This window comes from Plecotus auritus, assembly GCF_963455305.1.
Source record: "Plecotus auritus genome assembly, chromosome: 4".
Taxonomy (NCBI): Eukaryota; Metazoa; Chordata; class Mammalia; order Chiroptera; family Vespertilionidae; genus Plecotus; species Plecotus auritus.
The window spans coordinates 116,234,869-116,255,289 of record NC_137775.1 but is presented as its reverse complement, the minus strand read 5'-3'; the positions used below and the strand labels follow the sequence as shown (position 1 = coordinate 116,255,289).

The 20,421-nt window shown below is 41.4% G+C and overlaps 1 protein-coding gene across 9 annotated transcripts in view; it reads right to left on the bottom strand.

Annotated features, from left to right (window-relative positions):
- Positions 1 to 20,421, bottom strand: part of ST7 (suppression of tumorigenicity 7) — a 311,491-nt gene that overhangs the window by 165,187 nt on the left and 125,883 nt on the right. For 7 of the 9 annotated variants that reach the window (XM_080665997.1, XM_080666004.1, XM_080665996.1 and 4 more), the window contains exon 2: positions 2,080 to 2,162. In XM_080665997.1, the coding sequence (XP_080522123.1) occupies positions 2,080 to 2,162 (83 nt within the window). Of the gene's footprint in view, positions 1 to 2,079; positions 2,163 to 7,574; positions 7,647 to 15,404; positions 15,499 to 20,421 lie in introns of those variants that run through there. The other 2 variants (XM_080665999.1, XM_080666000.1) reach the window with 2 other exon arrangements.

The following is a 20,421-nucleotide window of genomic DNA, read 5'->3' as shown; positions in this document are numbered from 1 at the left end:
GCATTTTCTAAGTTTGACATTTCTTCAGTCCATTTCAGCATATTGAGGTGGGAACCTAAAGACAGAGGTTCTAGATCTGGCTTCACTATGAACCAAAAACATGAGCATGGGCAAATCTCTTACAGCTGATGCAGAACTCCATATGAGGTCTTTATTTAGAACAAGGAAGACTTCAGATACAGATGGGTGTGCATTTAAGGGGCAATATGGTATAAATTATTTCATACACCTCATTTCAACTCATTTTTAGAAGGAACTTTAATATACTTCCCCTAACCTTGCTTGGTCTCTGCAGCCAACATTGGGCTTTCTATTTGGATTCCACTTACATAACCATCTTGAAGTGCCCCTTGCTGATGTTCTTCCCATTCCTGGTGCAATAGTATCAATTTTAAACATCTCTTCCCTTGAGTCCAGGAACCCATATGTTACAACAGAGCAAGATTAACCTGAAGATGCTCTGACCATAAAAAAGGGTGCTCCCCACACTACCACCATTCCTCTCACCTGTTTGCAGGTTTCTGCCCTACACACATAGCTCCACCTTTTTACTCTGCTCCTTAAAAGCTCAAGCTTCTGAAACCCTGTGTTCATCCAGGTTCATTTACCCTCTTGCTCCACATCTTTGTGCCCTCCCCCCGCCAAAAAAGTGTGTTTTTCTACAGCTTTTCTCAACACAAACTCTGTGATAACTTTCTTGTCCCTGTTTCTATAATAAAAAGAAATTACAGGGTTACGTGTATATATAGAAAAAATATATATAAATCCACGTTCTCCTTAAAGGTCATTTAAGTATATCGATTGATTCCACTGAGTATAGATAACCCTATTTAAGGTACTTAAAGAAAATGGCTTCAGATGTTATAATTTATCTCACCTGTAACTATTTTAGAGCTTAATGTAATAGAACCACAGAGATAATTATCATAGTTTTTGCTCATTTGGAATTATTTAATGGGAAACAATAGGGAAAAATATGTAAATTTTGAGAGAAAAGGAGATCAGAGGGGAAAAGCTTAGAATTGCCATACCCATGTCAATAAATTTAAATAAACAGAGCTTGATTTCTATTGATTTTGATTATGTCCAATAATTTATTTTGAAAGGGGTAATGAAAACATTTTACTTGAACTGAGTCACATTTATTTTGTAGTGTCTTAGACCCTAGAATTTGATGCAAAATTGTTTTCCTTTATTTTCTCTTTTATTTATATTTTGTTTTTCACTCTCAACAAAAGTAATACATGATTTAAACACATATATGTACATAGATAGATGGATGGATAGATAGATAGATATAGAAAGGAGAGGTAGAGAGACAGAGAAACATCAATGGTGAGAGATAATCACTGATTGGCTGCCTCCTACACACTCCCACAACCCAGGCATGTGCCTGGACCAGGGATCAAACCATGACCTGGTTCACAGGTAGACACTCAACCACTGAGCCACACCAGCGGCACTTATTGCTTAAAGTTTTTAAAAATATTTTACAAATATGGCCCTGGCTGGTTTGGCTCCGTGGATAGAGTGTTGGCCTGTGGACTGAAGGGTCCCGGGTTTGATTCTGGTAAAGGGCACATGCTGGGGTTGTGGGCTCAATTCCCAGAGGGGGCGCATGCAGGAGGCAGCCAATTAATGATTCTCTCTCATCACTGATGTTTCTATCTCTTTCTCCCTTTCCTTTCCTCTCTGAAATCAATTTTTAAAAAAGTTAAAAAAAATATTTTACCAATATGTAACCTAAGTAGTGATAGGCCTCTATAAATGGCCCCACCCAACATATACACACATGCATGATAATCACTAAGCTGCTGGTATAGATTCTTCTAGATTTTTCCCCTGTATACATACTAATGTATGCAGTGTCTCCAAAAAATGAAAACACACTTTAACAGCTGATAGCTCAATTCTGAAAATGAAATGTATTTTAATAAACACTGCCTTCATAATTATTCAAAGTGTGTGATACATTTTTGGGGACACCATACACACACACACACACACACACACACACACACACACACACACACACACGTAATCAGCATGTTTTTAAATAGGAAAGATTCCATCACTTACCAAAATAAGCCCTGATATTAGTGAGGAAGTGCCTGTCAGGGCCACGTAGAACTTCGGTGTTAACGTATTCAAAAACATGCTCACTGAAAAAAGAAAGAGACAGGGAGAAGAACAAAGAACGCATGAGTATGCCAGTAAAACCAACTGCTTCATTTTTCTTTCTGTTGAAATCATTTGTTTCTGGTGATAAGAATTCTTACAACTATAACAAAGCCCCAATAAAATGGTTCGGCACTACACAAGCTCAGAATACTAGGTGTCAGGTTATAAATCCTGAAAGAAAAAAAGCTCCATACAAGGAAAAAGAGCACCTTTTTTATTGTTGTGAATGGTTTTCTTGGATTCATCACCACTGAAAAGTCTCATCTAAGCTGGTTATACCTGTCAGTCAAATAAAGAAGATGCCCTATATGTGTTGTGGGACCCAAACATCTGAGTCTTTGATTAACCAACAAAGCAGTATGTCAGCCTTAAAACAAATAAAAAAATAACTATATTCAACAGCTATACTTTCCTGACTGGCTCCTGGCACTCTGTTCACATCAACTATACAATTGCCCTGGTTGCCCATTAAGAAGGTTCACTTACAAAGAAGACAAGAACATACATTAGAGTAAAGATAGCCTATTCAATAAATGACATTGGGGAATTGGACAGATACATGCAAAAAAAAAATGAGACTAGACCACCTTCTTACACCATACATAAGAATAAACTAAAAATGAATTAAAGATTTCATTGTAAGACTCGAAACCATTAAAATCCTAGAACTGTGGTCAGCAAACTGCGGCTCACGAGCCACACGTGGCTCGCGAGCCGCGGTTTGCCGCTCCGTTGACTAATGAGTTTGCCGACCACTGTCCTAGAAGAAAACACAGGTAAAAAATTTTTTGGCATTTCTCCTAGTAATATTTTCTTCTGATATTTCTCTTCGGGCAAGGGATACAAAAATAAAAATAAACAAATGAGACTAAACCAAACTAAAAAATTTTGCACAGCAAAGGAAACCATCAATAAAACGAAACACAACTACTGGATGGAGAAGATATTGGTTAATGATACACCGATAAGGGGTTAGTATCCAAACTTTATAAAGAACTCATACAACTCAACACCAAAAAAACAAACAATCCAATTAAAAAATGGGCACAGGACCTGAATAGACACTTGTCCAAAGAGGACATACAGATGGCCAGTACACATATGAAAAGATCCTCAAAGTCACTAACTGTCAGAAAAAATGCAAATTAAAACCACATTGAGATATCACCTCATGCCTGTCAGGAAGGCTCAAGTTAATAAGTCAACAAACAAGTGTTGACATGGATGTGGAGAAAAGGGAACCCTCGTGCACTGTTGGTGGGAATGCAGATTGGACAGCCACTGTGGAAAACAATATGGAGGTTCCTCAAAAACTTCAAAATACAACTTCTTTATGACCCAGTAATTCCACATGTTGGTACATATCCAAAGAAATCCGAAACACTAATTTGAAAAGTTATGTACAGCCTTTATGCTCATTGCAGCATCATTTATAATAGCCAAAATACAGAAGCATCCCAAGTCCCCATCAATAGACAAGTGGATAAAGAAGATGTAGTACATATGTACAATGAAATATTACTCGGCCATAAAAAAAGAATGGAATCTTACTAGTTGTAACAACAAGGATGGACCTAGAAGATATTATGCTAAGTGAAATAAGTCAGTCCAAAAAAAGGCAAATAGCATATGATTTCACTTATATGTGAAATTTAATAAACAAATAAAATAGAAACAGACTCATAGATACAGAGAACAAACTGATGGTTACCAAATGGGAGGAGGGTTGAAAGATTGGGTCCAAAAGGTAAAGAGATCAGAAGTACAAATTGGTAGTTACAAAATGGTCACAGGGATGTAAAGTATGGCATAGGGAATATGGTCAATAACACTATATTCCCTATGTATGGTTCCAAGTGGGTACCTGAATTGTCAAGGAGATCACTTCGTAAATTATATAATAGTTTAACCACTATACTGTAAACTTGAAACTAATATAATATTGACTTTCAACTGTAATTGAAGAATTAAGTAAATAAATGAATAAAAAGGTTAGCTACACGTTTTATAAATATATTTTAGTTATTATCATTTATAACTAGATATGTCATAAAACTTTGACTATCACCCAAACAACTGATCTAAAAGGCTTATTACACACATATTCATATTGCTTACTGAATTTGTGGAAATGTTCAGGATTCCAGGGCAGGAGGAATAGAGAAACTGAGATAGGAAAGTTAAAACAAGGCCAAGCAGTGTAGGCAGCCAGCTTGTAACTAACAAGCCAATATCTTCCCCACCAAGGACACAGAGAAAATGGTTTTAAAAAAAACCCTCCCTAATGAGAGAATGCAGAAAGGGAGGGGGGAAAGCGGATAAGAAAAAAGGGCAGTTTTATTCTCTAAGCAGAGAAGCCAGCAGTCTCAAGGCTTGGCAAGATAAAGTTGCCAGGTGCTTTTCATGAATTCTGGGGAGGCCACAACAAAGTAAAAAAAAAGGGGGAGGGGGGACACCTTGAGAATGAATCTGTACCAAAATTGTCAGCAGAGGAATTTCGAGACCTATAGACAGGAGGGTATATAACACCTCAGACCTCCACCCAACTTGCTCTTCAGAATAGCTGAGAGCCCATCTGTGCTTCATAAGCCAGACGTTTAGGTTTGCTTGCTTTGTTTTTTCAATGAATGTGCATGCTTTAATTGGTTAATAAATTGGCTTTTCACAATGCAGTCAAGGTCTCTTATATAAACTCATTTATGAGAAGACAAGGATCAAGGCTGAGGACAGCCCTCTCCCACTGACTCAGGGGGCTGTCCTGTCCGGGAATACCTCTCTGGTGTTGGTGAGAGGTGCCTATAACAGAAGGGGACCATATCCACTCTGGTTTTAGAATGAAGGATATTATAAGTAGGATTTTGATGTCATTAGGGGAAAAGGCTTGGCATTTGTCCTGATCTCAGCTCAAAAAAGTACAGTTACCACACCACCATAAACAGAGATCATAGGCTCATGCAACATGCTCTCTGTTTGTGAATGACACCATGGACAAAGAATGGGGCCAGCATGACTCAGTGGATTGAGCATCAACCTATGAACCAGGAGGTTACGGTTCAATTCCTGGTCAGGGCACAAGCCCGGGCTGTGGGCTTGATCCCCAGTGGGGATGTTGCAGGAGGCAGCCAATCAGTGATTCTCTTTCATCATTTATGTTTCTTTCTCTCTCTCCCTCTCCTTCCTTTCTGAAATCAATAAATATATATATATTTTTTTAAAAAGAATGGAACCATGAATCAGACACAGTTCCCACACTCCAGAAGGTCACTTGGGAAGCAGACAAATAAACAAGCAATTACTATAAAGTTTGATGAATGTATATATAGTTTCTGTGCATAGAATTTTATGAAAACACATAAAAAGAATGCATCTCAGGCTGTGGGTCTGGGAAGAGGACTAGGAGAATAAGTAGACCTTAACCAGACCAAAGAGGGCAGGAGGAGGGATGGAAGCACAATGTGAGCAAATGAAGGGGCCTGCTTTGAGGTGCTGAGCAAACAGCACAGCCTTTCTAAACAGTTGTTCCAGCTGAGGTGGGAAGGAACTTGAGCTATGAACCCTTTGCAAAGAAGCAGATGTGGAAAAATACACAGATTCCATCCTTCCTGTCTAGGGGAATCCTCTCAATAAACCCTCCTACCTCTGTACCCACTCTTAAAATGAAATTGACTTGTGGTCTGTCATTTGTAATCACAAGAGTCTGGACCAGCGGTTCTCAACCTGTGGGTCGCGACCCCTTTGGGGGTTGAACAACCCTTTCACAGGGGTCGCCTAAGACCATCGGAAAACACTGATATTTACATTATGATTCTTAACAGTAGCAAAATTACAGTTATGAAGTAGCAACGGAAGTAATTTTATGGTTGGGGGTCACCACAACATGAGGAACTGTATTATAGGGTCGCGGCATTAGGAAGGTTGAGAACCACTGGTCTGGACTAACACAATGTGTTCAGTCAGTAGTCATGACTTGACTACGTAAACACTTTTTGAGATATAGAGAAAGGCACAAAAGGAGAAATCAGCCTAGAGCTGTAAGACAAGAGGAGGTACAGCTGAGGTGGCTTTGCTTGGCCATTATAAAAAACAAAAACATAGTGATTTGTTATTTCCCACACAACAATCTGTGGAAGGAGGCAGATTTCTAAAAAGGAAAAAAACAAAACATAAACCAAACAACCCTAGTTACAAACCTAGAGCTGGTAACTGCCAGCCTGATTCTGAAGTGCCTGAAATTCTCAAAATTCCCCTTCTTACATTATCATTGACCCCACATTTCCCATTATTTTAAAAAAGTCACCAGAACAGAGGATTCATTTGTTACTCTATAGTTACAAACACTCATATCTGTACTATGGACTTTTTAGTAAGTTTCTAAGGCCAAACTAAGCATTGAATTCAATAAAATCCACACTTCTAAAAGACAGAGAAAAGATTAGCCTGAATTAAAAGTGCTTTAGTAGCCCAACTATGAACTCCCCAGAAACAAATCAGAAAGGAAGGAGAGGAAAGGTTTTCTACTGAAAACTGGCTTGCTAATCCATTAATCATCAAGAATTAACTGAAAACCCTGGCCAGTGTGCCTCAGTTGGTTGAGCATCATCCCATGCACTAATAGGTTACCAGTTCATAGCCAGGGCACATAAGCAGGTTGTGGGTTTGATCCCCAGTAGGGGTGCATGCAGGAGGCAACCAAATCAGTATTTCTCTCTCCCTCTCCCTTCCTCTCTCTCTAAAATCAATAAAAACATTTTTTAATTCTTTGATAAATGAACAAATTATTTGAGTTTTTTAAAGAGAGAAAAATAAACATTTCACTCATTTGGTTTTATTTCATTAAGATTGTATAGCAACAGCAATTAATAATTAGAACATATTTCTCTATTATATTTGGTTACAGAAAGCTGACTAGAGTTGGGAGAGATAATGATGAGCATTCAAAGAAATAGAAATACAAATAAAGAGAAAAGCAGGAACAGAAACATTTAGAGAGTGTAAGGTGCTCATTTAAGAACCTACTGATCTTATAGTCTTACTGGATATTCTGGCTAAAATCATTAAGGCATGGCATGGCGTTTGGCAAATCAATGCATAATACTTGCCACTTCAATCTACCTATTACTTAATGTTTATAACAAAAGCACTTTCACTTATTAGAGAATCAATTTTCACATCAACCTCACTATGTCACAGCTGAAGGGTGACAAAGACCTAAAAACCAGTGGCCCTGCCCTCAAAGCTCAGGCTCATGGCATGACAGGGCAAACATGGGGATACTGATGAGAGCCTATTAAGGAATAAAATAGCGAAAGAAAAACAGTAGCCTATTATTGGCAAAAGAAAAGAAGCTATAAATAATGAATGTTTTTAATACTGTACTTATTTTTACTTCTGACCTTTAAAAATAAGTCCACTGTGATCTTATCATTGGTGTGTGCAGCCCCAGGGTGGAAAGGCAGGAAGCCACCCTGAAAGAGGGAGGAATCTAGTTAAAGGCTTCCCCAATACATTAAGGCTGTACACTACAGGCCAAACTGCCTTAAAACCAAGGAGTATCTTGACTAGTTTCGCCAGGGTCACTAGCAATTACTTTTGAAAACTTGAGGCCTGATAATGTACCTAAAAATTGGACCATAACTTAAAAATTGAGGTATGTGCTTTGAAACATAAACTGGATTTTCCTGAAATGTCCAGGCACATCCATGCAACCTCTATACTTGCTGGGACTAGACAAAGCAAATTCAAGAACAAACTGGTTACAAAAAAAAAAAAAAAAAGAACAAACTGGTAAAGATTAACCTAGCTTTGTGAACAATAAATTCATAAAATTCTCCTAATGTGCTATTTCAACCCAGAGACAAAAATTAAGGCTTTTCATTTGATCCAGCCGGGCACTCCCAACAGGTCACACTGGCTCAAAGAATAGCTCACCAGTTATCCCGGGGCAGCCTCTGGGGCTGCATCATGGAGCGTCTGAATTTGCTGAACTTTAACTTGGCAAGGTCTTCTCATTTAATTAATGAGTAATTGGGAAGAAACTAAGTATGGCCCTAAGAGGAAACTTGGTAGGAGGGTTAGACACAAGGATCAAAAATTAAGTGACCTCTGTGAATCATAGGAGAGAGGAGATAAGAAAATAATACAACAGGTGACTGTGGGAAGTGAAGAATCACTCCTGTGAGCAGAAACTAGAATACCAGAGGGCTTATTCAGGAATCACGTGTAATGGGCCTGTGAGGAGCCAGCCTCGTTTCTGGCCCTCGTGACAATAAGAGCCTCCTTCCATATTCTTCAGAGCACAAGTTATTCCCAAGTTCCATTCCTGGAAAAGACCTGTGAAACAGAATGAGCACATAACCCTGTGTGTTTGTCTCCATGGACATAGTGCACCTCACACAGAGCCCTGGAATGAAGAGGCTAAGGGAACATCAAAGAGTTGGAGGTACTGACTAGATAGAACTGGACAGCAGTTCTACAACAACAACCCAAAATGTGGATCTGCCTTGTCCTGTGCTCCTTTTAATGCCTCATTAAAATATGGCATGTGAAACAGAAAAAAACTAAAAAGTTATTTTAAAAAAATCAGCAATCATTTCAAAAGTTAGGGAAAAAAATCCCTGAAAAGAAAGATTAAAGAAACCACTGTAAGCTTATTTAGGCTGCAAAATTGCAAGCATGGATGGATCTGGAGAATATTATGCTAAGCGAATAAGCCAGTCAGAGAAAGACAAATACCATATGATCTCACTAATATGTGAACTCTAATGAACAAAATTAAGTAATGATAGAACCAGAAACATGGACTCATGGAACAGACTGGCCAGCGCCCAAGGGCATGAGGATGGGGTGACTGGATAAAGAAGGTGAAGGGATTCGCTAAAGAACATATATGCATACCGCATGCACAGGAACAATAGTGTGGTGAAGGCCAAGGGAGGGGGAGGGGAGGGAGGGGGAGGGGAGCAAAGGGGGTGGAAAGGGGGACATCTACAATAATGTCAATGTTAAGAAATGTTAATATAATAATAATAATAGTAGTAGTAGTAGTCATAGCAGCTATACTAGCATTTACTGAATGCCTTTTATGTGCCAAGCACATAAAGGTGTTATGGACAACAGACCAAGGAGTAAATCACCTGCATTGTGATTTGTCCTTGTACTAAACATGGATGCCCTACAAAACAAATGAAGAGCCAGTTAATAGATGGGTCCTTTTAACTGGATTCTAGTTGCTAGAGGAGTTGTTAAACTTGTGAGTTTGAAGGCAGCCATTTTAGAAGGCAAAGAAATTGTTGAATTCCCCAAATGGACCATATGCCCCTAAATTTCTGATCTCTGCCTTACTAGATGCTGTGGGAACCATCAATTCAGCCACAGGCTACAGGGAGCATACTGGAATAGTTTAATCTACGTTGGCATTTTTCCCTGTGAGAATAGGTGATATTCTCTTCTCTTACCTCACTGTTCTTTCAAACCTACGAAACCTCTCTTCTTTCCTGTCAGCTTCCACTGAGGTTGCAACTTCACTTCTGCCCTTCCTCATTTACCAGAGGATGAAAGAGTGAAAATGGAAACTTTAATAGTTTAGTCTGCACATATGCTAATTTTGAAAAGACTTCCAGATTGCACAGCTTTTAAAATTATAGAACTTGACACTGTGATGGACAAAACCCTAAGATGCCCCCCATGGCCTTCTGGTGTTCATATCTTTATGGTGGGACATGTAACTTACTTCTAACAAAGATATGTGAGATACCATCTTGGTAGCAGACATGCAGAGGCTCTCCTTGTTGGTCCAATGAAGTCAGGTGGCCATGTTGAGAAGCACATGTAGCAATGGGCTACAAGCAGCCTCTAGGGCAGCCGTGGGCAAACTACGGCCCGCGGGCCGGATCCGGCCCGCTGAGCCGAAAGAGCAGAGGGTTCTCTTGCTCTCCCCTTTGCTCCTTTACTTTGAATTTATATTAGTTCACACAAACACTCCATCCATGCTTTTGTTCCGGCCCTCCGGTCCAGTTTAAGAACCCATTGTGGCCCTCGAGTCAAAAAGTTTGCCCACCCCTGCTCTAGGGGCTGAATTTGGCCTCTGGCCAACAGCCAATGTGAAACTGAAGCCCTCAGTTCTATAACAATGATATCTGCCAATGGCCTGAGTGAACTTGGAAGTAGATTCTCCCTCAGTTGAGCCTGTAGATAAGATCACAGCCTGGCTGACACCATGATTACAGCCTGGTGAGACCCAGGGCAAAAGACCCAGCTAAACTGTGTCTGCAGTCCTAACCCACAGAAACCATGAGGTAATAAATGTGTTGTTTTAAGCTGCTATATGTGTACTCATTTGTTATGTAGCAATATAAAATGTACCTAATCATGTATAATTCATGAAAGTAAAAATTAATGTGGCATCTGAAACTCTGGCTAACTGCAGTATGCCCAGAAAGGGTGCTAAGACGTGCCAACTCTATCTGCCCCAAGAGCTTCTTTCATAAATAAAATGCACCTTCAAACTCTGTTGCCATAACATGTTATTCCACATGCTAATGTGTAATTGTCTTTGCAAATCCAGTAATACTAAAATAGAAGCTGAATGAAAATTTTTTTTTTAAATATGGAAAGCAAGTATGTTATGGACAACAGGCCAAGGAGTAAATCACCTGCATTGTGATTTGTCCTTGTACTAAACATGGATGCCCTACAAAACAAATGAAGAGCCAGTTAATAGATGGGTCCTTTTAACTGGATTCTAGTCACTAGCGGAGTTATTAAACTTGAGAGTGAATTTGAAGGCAGCCATTTTAGAAGGCAAAGAAAATGTTGAATTCCCAAAATGGACCATATGCTGTTGCCATAACATGTTATTCCACATGCTGATGTGTAACTGTCTTTGCAAATCCAGTAATACTAAAATAGAAGCTGAAAGAAAACTTTTTTTTTAATATGGAAAGCAAGTATCTTCATTTTACCCCAGTGAATGACATTTTTTTTCTACGCACATTTTAAATATACAACATTTGTATGTTTCAAAATCTTACAAAACCTGTTTTACATCTGGGCATAGCATCAGTCCAATAGAAGACTGAAAGCCAAGCACACCATGGGCACTTTTTCTAATTTGTTGCTTCTGCTTCCCCTCTCCTTTGCCTTTCACCCTGGTCTTCTTGGGCTCTGATAAGGTCATGAGCTTTTATGCATCACAATTCCCTTGATAAATCCTGTGGCATTTAGCCTTGTGAGAAAAAAGACATAGGACATGGAAGTGTATTTTTAGACTCATTCCTACGGCAAGAACCCCTCATAAATCATTCTGTCTACTCTTCCCCGTACCTTGATGTTGCCATGGCAACTTTACAGGTAGGTACACTGTTCTGCTTTCCTGGGCATCTGGCTCTGCTGAGAAGTAGAGCCAAGCACATTCTTTCTCTTCTCAGCTGTAATCCTGGGAACTCTATGAAGCAGTATTCAGTCTTCTTGGCTCCTCGCCCCTTGCTGGGGGAAGGCCATCTGTCATGCCATGAAGGATTGTCCAAAGCCTGATACCTACAAACCTCAGTAACCCTCAAGGACACGTGAAACAAGATCTCAGATTATCTGTCCCCTTTTATTTACAAGAGGTTGATAATGAGGAACTACACTGTGGTCAAGAACAAGAGCAAGGCTTATATAAGTCTAATTACATTCTTAGCTATTTAAAATATGTCTGATTTACGATTAAAGACCATTTTATGAATCTTCCTGTTTAACATCAGGAAGAAAAAAAGACATATCTGTCTCTAATGGGAAAAGACCTTCCCCATAGTTATGCTGCAAAGAGAAAGAGGCCTTGTGGAGAAATGGTCCTCAGGGCTCCAGGCACCTCTAGCCTCCAAGCACTCACTGTGCCTCAATCTCCAGCACCCAGCACAGAGTCTGGCCAGAGAGGTACTCAATGTTTGGTGAACTCTGAATGACTGCATAAGGGCAGAGTGCTAGGTGATGAAGTTGCAAATTCCCCAGGATTTCTGATTTTAAAGATCTTTCTGTATCTGGAAAAACTTAAAAGTCTTTGATAACTGGGACCTATTCTTCTGAGGGGTGTGTGTGTGTGTGTGTGTGTGTGTGTGTTTCTATCCCCAGAGTACTTGTGCAATGTGAGATGCTTATTAGGTAGACTGAATGACCAACCATTGATAAATTGAGAAGGTCCCAGACATACTTATATTATCCTCACACAGGAAGATCTTGGCTATAGAACCCTCACAAATTATTCATCTGGGATAGTTAATGACTTACACCATTAAACACCAAAAACACTTCATTTTAAAGCAATTTTACAAAGAAATCTTTCCAAAACACATTCCTTATTTGACTGCATCTTTAAACAGAATATCCTAGAAATATTTCAATCTTTAATTGCTGGCTCCAAGTCATCAAAATGAACATAAATTGTAGTACTGTGTGAGCATGCAGCAATGTTTTCAAAAACTCTTCAAGTACTCTATACTTTTTCTCTCCAAAATGAAGTGATCCCACACTAATGTGTTTTTTGTGTCTTTATCATACTACTAGAGGCCTGGTGCATGAAAATCAGGCCTAAACAGGCAGTCGGACATCCCTCTCACAATCCAGGACTGCTGGCTCCCAACTGCTCACCTGCCTGCCTTCCTGATTGCCCCTAACTGCTTCTGCCTGCCAGCCTGATCACCCGCTAACCACTCCCCTGCCAGCCTGATTGATGTCTAAATGCTCCCCTGCTAACCTGTTTGCCCCCAACTTCCCTCCTCTGCAGGCCTGGTTCCTCCCAACTGCCCTCCCCTGCTGGCCTGATCACCCACAACTGCCCTCCCTTGCAGGCCTGGTCCCTCCCAACTGCCCTCCCCTGCTGGCCATCTTGTGGCAGCCATCTTGTGTCCACATGGCGGCAGGATCGTTGACCACATGGGGGGCAGCCATCTTGTGTGTTGGAGTGATGGTCAATCTGCATATTACTCTTTTATTAGATAGGATAGAGGCCTGGTGCACGAGTGGGGACCAGCTGGTTTGCCCTGAAGGGTGTTCTGGATCAGGGTGGGGGTTCCCTTGGGGCGTGGGGCGGCCTGGGTGAGGGGCCTGTGGTGGTTTGCAGGCTGGCCATGCCCCCCGGCGACCCAAGCGGAGGCCCTGGTATCTGGGATTTATTTATCTTCTACAATTGAAACTTTGTAGCCTGGAGCGGAGCCAAGCCTTCTGCTTGCTCCATGGGGGCAGCCATTTCTGTTGGAATTTATGTATCTTCTATAATTGAAACTTTGTAGCCTTAAGCGGAGGCCTGGGCCAGCTAGGGTGTGTGGAAACTTGGCTTCCTCCATAGCCAGGGACAACCCTGGCCTCCTGCTCTCTCCAGCTCTGTGGCTGCCGTCATTTTTGTTGGGATTTATTTATCTTCTATCATTGAAACTTTGTAGCCTTAAGCAAAGGCCTGGGCCGGCCAGAGTGTGCGGAAAGCTTGGCTTCCTCCTTTGCCGGGGAAACCCAAGCCTCCCTCCTGCTCTCTCCATGGCCGCAGCCATCTTGGCTGGGGTTAATTTGCATACTCGCTCCTGATTGGCTTGTGGGCATGGCTTGTGGGTGTAGCAGAGTGATGGCTAATTTGCATATTACTCTTTTATTAGATAGGATTTTTATCACATGATATGTTATCAGGTATTAATTATTATTTGTTGTTATTGTGTGTCTGCTTCAAATTGCTCTCTCTCCTTCTTACCATGCTACTTAAAACTCTATTGCTGCCTCAAAGGCAGGTAACCAACTTTGATCATTCAATAAATATTTGTGTTTAATGTATGCTAGGCTGAGTAAAATACTGGGTATACAAAGATATATAATACATAGTTCTTGTCCTAAAGGAGCTCTGGGTTTGTGGAAGAGGCAGACATGGAAACAAATTAACAGGCAATTCTGAGTGTTGCTCTAGAAATACAGAGTTTGTACTTCTAACTCAGCCTTGTGCTGGGGTGGGGGACAGAACAAAAAAGCTGCTAAGCAGAGCCCCAAGGATGTGCATTAGAACTATCCTATCTAATAAAAGAGTAATAAGCAAATTGACCATACCTCCGCGACACCCACAAGCCATGCTCACCAGCCAACCATGAGTTGAGTATGCAAATCAACCCAACCAAGATGGCTGCAGCCACGGAGCGAACAGGAGGCTTGGGTTTCCCTCGCAATGGAGGAAGCCAAGCTTCCCACACACCCTGGCCGGCCTAGGCCTACACTCAAGGCTACAAAGTTTCAATTATTGAAGATAAATAAATCCCAACAAAAATGGCTGCGGCCACGGAACAAGCAGGAGGCTTGGGTTTCCCCAGCAATGGAAGAAGCCAAGCTTCCTGCACACCCTGGCCAGCCCAGGCCTCCGCTCAAGGCTACAAAGTTTCAATTAACCTATCTAATAAGAGAGTAATATGCAAATTGACGGTCACTCCAACACACAAGATGGCTGCCCCCATGTGGTCAAAGATGACTGCCCCCATGTGGACACAAGATGGCCGCCACAAGATGGCCAGCAGGGGAGGGCAGTTGTGGGCAATCAGGCCAGCAGGGGAGGGCAGTTCGGAGGGACAAGGCCTGCAAGGGAGGGTAGTTGGGGGCAATCAAGCCTGCAGGGAAGAGCAGTTAAGGGTGACCAGGCCGGCAGAGGAGGGAAGTTGGAGGCGACCAGGCCTGCAGGGAAGGGCAGTTAAGGGCAATCAGGCTGGCAGGGGAGCAGTTAGGCATCAATCAGGCTGGCAGGGGAGTGGTTAGAGGGTGATCAGGCTGGCAGGCAGAAGTGGTTAGGGGCAATCAGGAAGGCAGGCAGGCAAGCAGTTGGGAGCCAGTAGTCCTGGATTGTGAGAGGGATGTCCGACTGCCCGTGCACAGGGATGTGTGTCCCTACCAGGATCGGGCCTAAACGGGCAGTCGGACATCCCTCGAGGGGTCCCAGATTGGAGAGGGTACAGGCTAGGCTGAGGGACACACATCCCCGTGCACGAATTTCGTGCACCGGGCCTCTAGTGTAAAATAAGACCTGTGGTCTCCCCTTTTAACTCTTTGATGCTCATCTGTATGTGCTATGTACACCGGCCGTTTTTTTTTTCTTAGAGCTTGGTGGTTTGGGGAGTTGAAATGACTGAACTGCTGAGTTCTAGAAAAGCCAGGCCTCACTGTAGTGAGCTGTAATGAACAATTCTACAGAATGGCTGTAATCTGTTTTGTAGAAGAACACTCACAGTGGTTCTTGTGTTCACACTAGCACTCCAACAGGCTCCTCACAGCATCAGTCATGCAAAATGTGCTTGGACTTTCCATCATCTTGACAAGAATTTCGTCACCAACTCCTCATGTACCTCTCCTTTATTGGAAGTTCTTTTTAAAAATATATAGAAGCTTTAGAAGGTTTGCAAGTTGAATGTCACAACTCATTATCAAATGGGCCAGAATAGAGATAACTACCTAAAAGTGTTCAAAATACTTATGCAATCAACTGGTTGAACAGATAATTATTAAATCTCAAATGCATGAAAGCCCTGGCCAGGTGGCTCAGTTGGTTGGTTAGAGCATCATCCCAATACACCAAGGGTGCAGGTTCAATCCCCAATTAGGGCACATATAAGAATCAACCAATGAATGCATAGATAAGTGGAACAACAGATCTCTCTCTCTCTCTCAAATCAATAAAAATAAATGCATGGAAATAACTAAGAAAGGTACGAATAGTAACAAGAGTAATGGAATAACCATCCACTTTCTAAAAATTTTTTAAGTAAATGCTCTATACTTACTAATATCAGCTAACTCATTCATTTATCCAAATGTACTTAACTTATAAAAAGTACAAGACTCTCAACTAGAACCTGGAGTTGAAAAATAAAAAGATGAGAATGACCCTCCCCTTGAGAAGGGAAAATAAGATGCCCACACAAATAACACAGGACAGAATATGAAACATATCAGAAAAGAAGTACAGATGCAAACTAAAGGAAGAAGCTATTACTTCCAAGTAGAAGGATTGGAGAGCTTAATGAATGAGATGTCCTTCTGGGCTTTAAAAGAAGGATAAGCTTGGAGCATGAGATTGTAGACGAGAATAGAGACAGTATGGATCCCAGACAGATATAACACACACAAAGGAAGTGAGCTGGCATAGAGGGCAGATGAGGAGAAGCTGTGGGAGAGGGAGAGAATGCTGGCTCAAATGTCAGGTTGAGACTTCATATGGCAAGGAGTGAGAAGATACCCACCACTGATGAACGGAGATGTGACTGAGACAGATGTGTTTTGTAGTAATGAAGCAGTGTGTAAAATGGATAGCTTTAAAAGTTATTTGAGTGGAGAACTCCGGTAATACCACTAGGGTGGGAAGTTGGGCATTCACATGGTGCAAAGTTAAATTCAAGATGTGGCTCTTAACAATGTGGCATGCAGGGTGAGAGTCTGGAGAACGTTGGTGAAGCGGGGCCAAAATCAAACTGCAAGTGATTAGCAACAGTGAGGGAAATTGTGGCAGCAAGCACAGGCTGCAGCTACAGTGAGTCTTGCAGGAAAGAGATGAGAGTTTATCATTAAATGTGACTTAAGTTAAAAGAAAACATAAATAGCACCATATGAATTAGGTGTGAATTAGGAATAAAACTCAAACTTTTATTTCACTGCAACAAGATCAATCCTCCTAATAAATCCTAAAAGAATGATTAAAACAGCCCAGCTAGAATGGCTCAGTTAGTTGAGCATCGTCCTGTGTACTGATGCCAGTTTGATTCCCAGCCAGGACACATACCTGGGTTGCGGGTTCGATCACCAGTAGGGGCATGTATGGAAGGCAACCGGTTGATGCTTCTTTCTCACATCCATGTCTCTCTCTCCCTTTCTCTCTATAAGCATGTCCTCAAGTGAGGATTAAAAAAAAAAAAAAAAACTTATTTAAAAAAAAAAAAAAGAATGAAGCACTTTATTTAACAGGATTTTGAACCTGACAATTACACACATGGATAATCCTGTTTGATCAGTTAGGATTAAATGGCAAAATAAAAATAAATATATTTCCTATTATATTTATTCTGATTTTTGTACTTTCTGTTAATTTACTTGCTCTGCTTTGAAACCCTCTGCTAACTTACAGCTAAAGAATCTGCCTCAAAGAAAGATAATGGTTTGAGCAGACAGAGAAGCAACTAGAGGCTATGGAGTAGTAAAATTCAAATTGGATTTTTAAGTTAGCTATTTCTTTCCATTACATTCTCTAACAGTTCAAAGACTAACTTCTCTTTTGAGTGAAAAGCTGCCCATAACAGAGGTCTGCTGTAAACTGTGGTAAGGCTATTTCCCTCTGGGTGAGGGTGCATAACACACAGAGATAACAAGCCACAGGGGAAACCACTGGACAGGCCAATATTTTAGTAGTCAGCTGCTCCAACTGCCCGGTTGTCCAAAGTAAGGCTTCATCATTTTCAAATCCAGTAACTAGATCTGACTTTACATTTGCATCAAATGACTGGTTACTATTCCAGAGGACACCTGAAATTATTTCCCTCGGTCCAGGGCTGGCTGCAAATTGTAAGTGGTAAATCACAAATGCACCTGTCTTTCATGTCCACAGGTAACAGTCCCAGGGAATTAGAGCACTGGTATTTTCAAATATTGGTAAGCCAACTTTAAAAAAAAAAATATCTTAGGAGATGCAAATAAATTCCAGATGTTATCCCTAATACAAATGCTCCCAATCCTTGTGGATGGCCTTTTTCTCCCTTTCAAATCTATTCTTTCTCAAATAGTTTTCAGACATCGTCAAGCTTCTCTGTGAATGACCCAGTCATCTGTAATGTAAAAAAAAAAAAAAAGAGAAAATAATAAAAGGAACATATTTGTACCAAAAGAAAGAAAGAGAGAAAGTTAGTTAGTTGCAGGTTTTTAGTTAGCAATTGCCTAATACAGTGGTCGTCAAACTGCGGCTCGCGAGCCACATGCGGCTCACGAGCCACGGTTTGCCACTCTGTTGCCTAATGTGTTTGCCGACCACTGCCTTTGGGGCTTAATCACAAGGAACAACAACAGCCTGTGATTATTGGAATAGAGAGTCTAGGTCAGTGTTCGGCAAACTCATTAATCAACAGAGCGGCAAACCGCGGCTCGCGAGCCGCAGTTTGCCAACCACTGGCCTAATGCAATGCATAGATCCTTAGAGCCCAGGCAATTTACCTCCAGGTAGATCAGTAGTTGGTTAAAACCCAAGGTTAAGGAGGCCACAGTCCTGGGTCTGAATGAGTCAATGAACCTCATACCAAGAAATCATGTGCCACAAACTCAGAAGCCACCTTTTACAAATGAGTATTACCACTGGGAGGACAACCATTACATTACTATAAAAATAACCCTGTTTTAAAAGTGGATTAAATTTTTTTGTTTGTTAATCCTCACCCGAGGATAATTTCCCACTGATCTTTTAGAGAGAGTGGAACAGAAAGGAAAAGACAGAGAGAAACATCGATATGAGAGAAACACGATTGGTTGCCTCCTGCATGTGCCCTGACCAGGGCCAGGGCCTGGGAGGAGCCTGCAACCAAGGTAGGTGCCCTTGACTGGAATCGAACCCGGGACCCTTTGGTCCACAGGCCGATGCTCTATCCACTGAGCAAACCCAGCTAGGGAAAAAGTGGATTAATTTTTAAGGTTTTGCAAAAACATCCTAAAAAATACAGAAAAAAAAATATTTAAATCACCCCTCCCTCCCCACACTACCAAAAGGAACAGAAAAACCAGCACGCACAGCGCTGCTAATGATAACACAGACTGTTTTTCTAAAGAATAATTGCTAAGATAGAATCATGCTAAGTGACTGATGTCGAGACCAAAGCACAGAGAAATATTTAATATGATTACTCGTTAAGCAAGCATAGTACATGATTTGTAAAAATGCCACCTTCAATGTAAGTCAAATTGCATTATCCGCAAAATGACCAATACCATTGTTAAGGAGACAAAATAATGTCTTAAAGATTAAATCACTTAAGTCACCTGTCCAAAGTCACACAGCTAGAAAGTGACAGACCCAAGATGTAAATTCAAGCACAACTGGCTCTGAAGCCTGAGTTCTGAACCACCATTCCAAGGGCATCTTCCACTCAGTGGATCCCACAGCAGCTCTCCGAAGCCTCTGGTCAGATCATTCCTTTCCATTCTTGTGCCCCTGAGAGGTCCCCTCCTCCTTTCTCTTGCTTAGACCATCACACCCTCTAACCTGTCTCCTTGCTGCCACCTTTCAACTCAGTCTAACCCCATGGTCGACAAACTGCGGCTCGCGAGCCACATGGGGCTCTTTGGCCCCTTGAGTGTGGCTCTTCCACAAAATACCACGGCCTGGGCGAGTCTATTTTGAAGAAGTGGCGTTAGAAGAAGTTTAAGTTTAAAAAATTTGGCTGTCAAAAGAAATTTCAATCGTTGTACTGTTGATATTTGGCTCTGTTGCCTAATGAGTTTGCCGACCACTGGTCTAACCCATCCCCTACTCTGCTCCTTAGTCATCTCTTTAACTCATAGGAGTGGATAGGCTCCAGCTTCAAGATCACTAACAAAAAGAATACCCAAAAATGGCAAGTATTACTCCTTAGGTCATATTTCTAGGTAATAGCAAAATCTCCAGATTCCTTATTTTGTGCCTAAACTATAATATATTAGTGTTAGAGCAGAACATATCATTTCTGCTAGTGAATTTAGAATCTCAAACAAGTATTGAGATGTCTGTGATAGTGCTGAAATGTCTATAGTGCTGCTTCCACAGCTGGTCTAGTTTCTGTGCTCAGACACAAATATATATTTACTTTCTTTCTTAGTGTTTGGGGGTTTAAAACTAATTTCATATATATAATAGAGAAGTCAATATATAATGTTATACTATCACATATAATAGGTAAGTATATACCATGTAATACATATTGTTTGCTAATAATCTGTATATATAAAGAGGTAATATGCAAATTAGGCCGGGACACCATAACGGGTCACAACTGGACAGAAGGAGGTTGCACGCGCAGGTGAGGCCCGGAGCAGAGACAGGGGGGCCTCCCTGAACCGGTGCGGTGGCTCGGGCAGCCCTGGAGTAGACACAGGCAGGGGGGCCGGGGGACGCTGCGAGTCAGGCACAGGTCCCAGCCCCCTGCGGTGCCAGTCCAGCCTCCTGCAGCTCCAGTCTGGCCTGACTCCCGTGGCGGCCAGCACTGCGTGAGTCAGGCGCCCGTCCCAGCCCCCCACAGG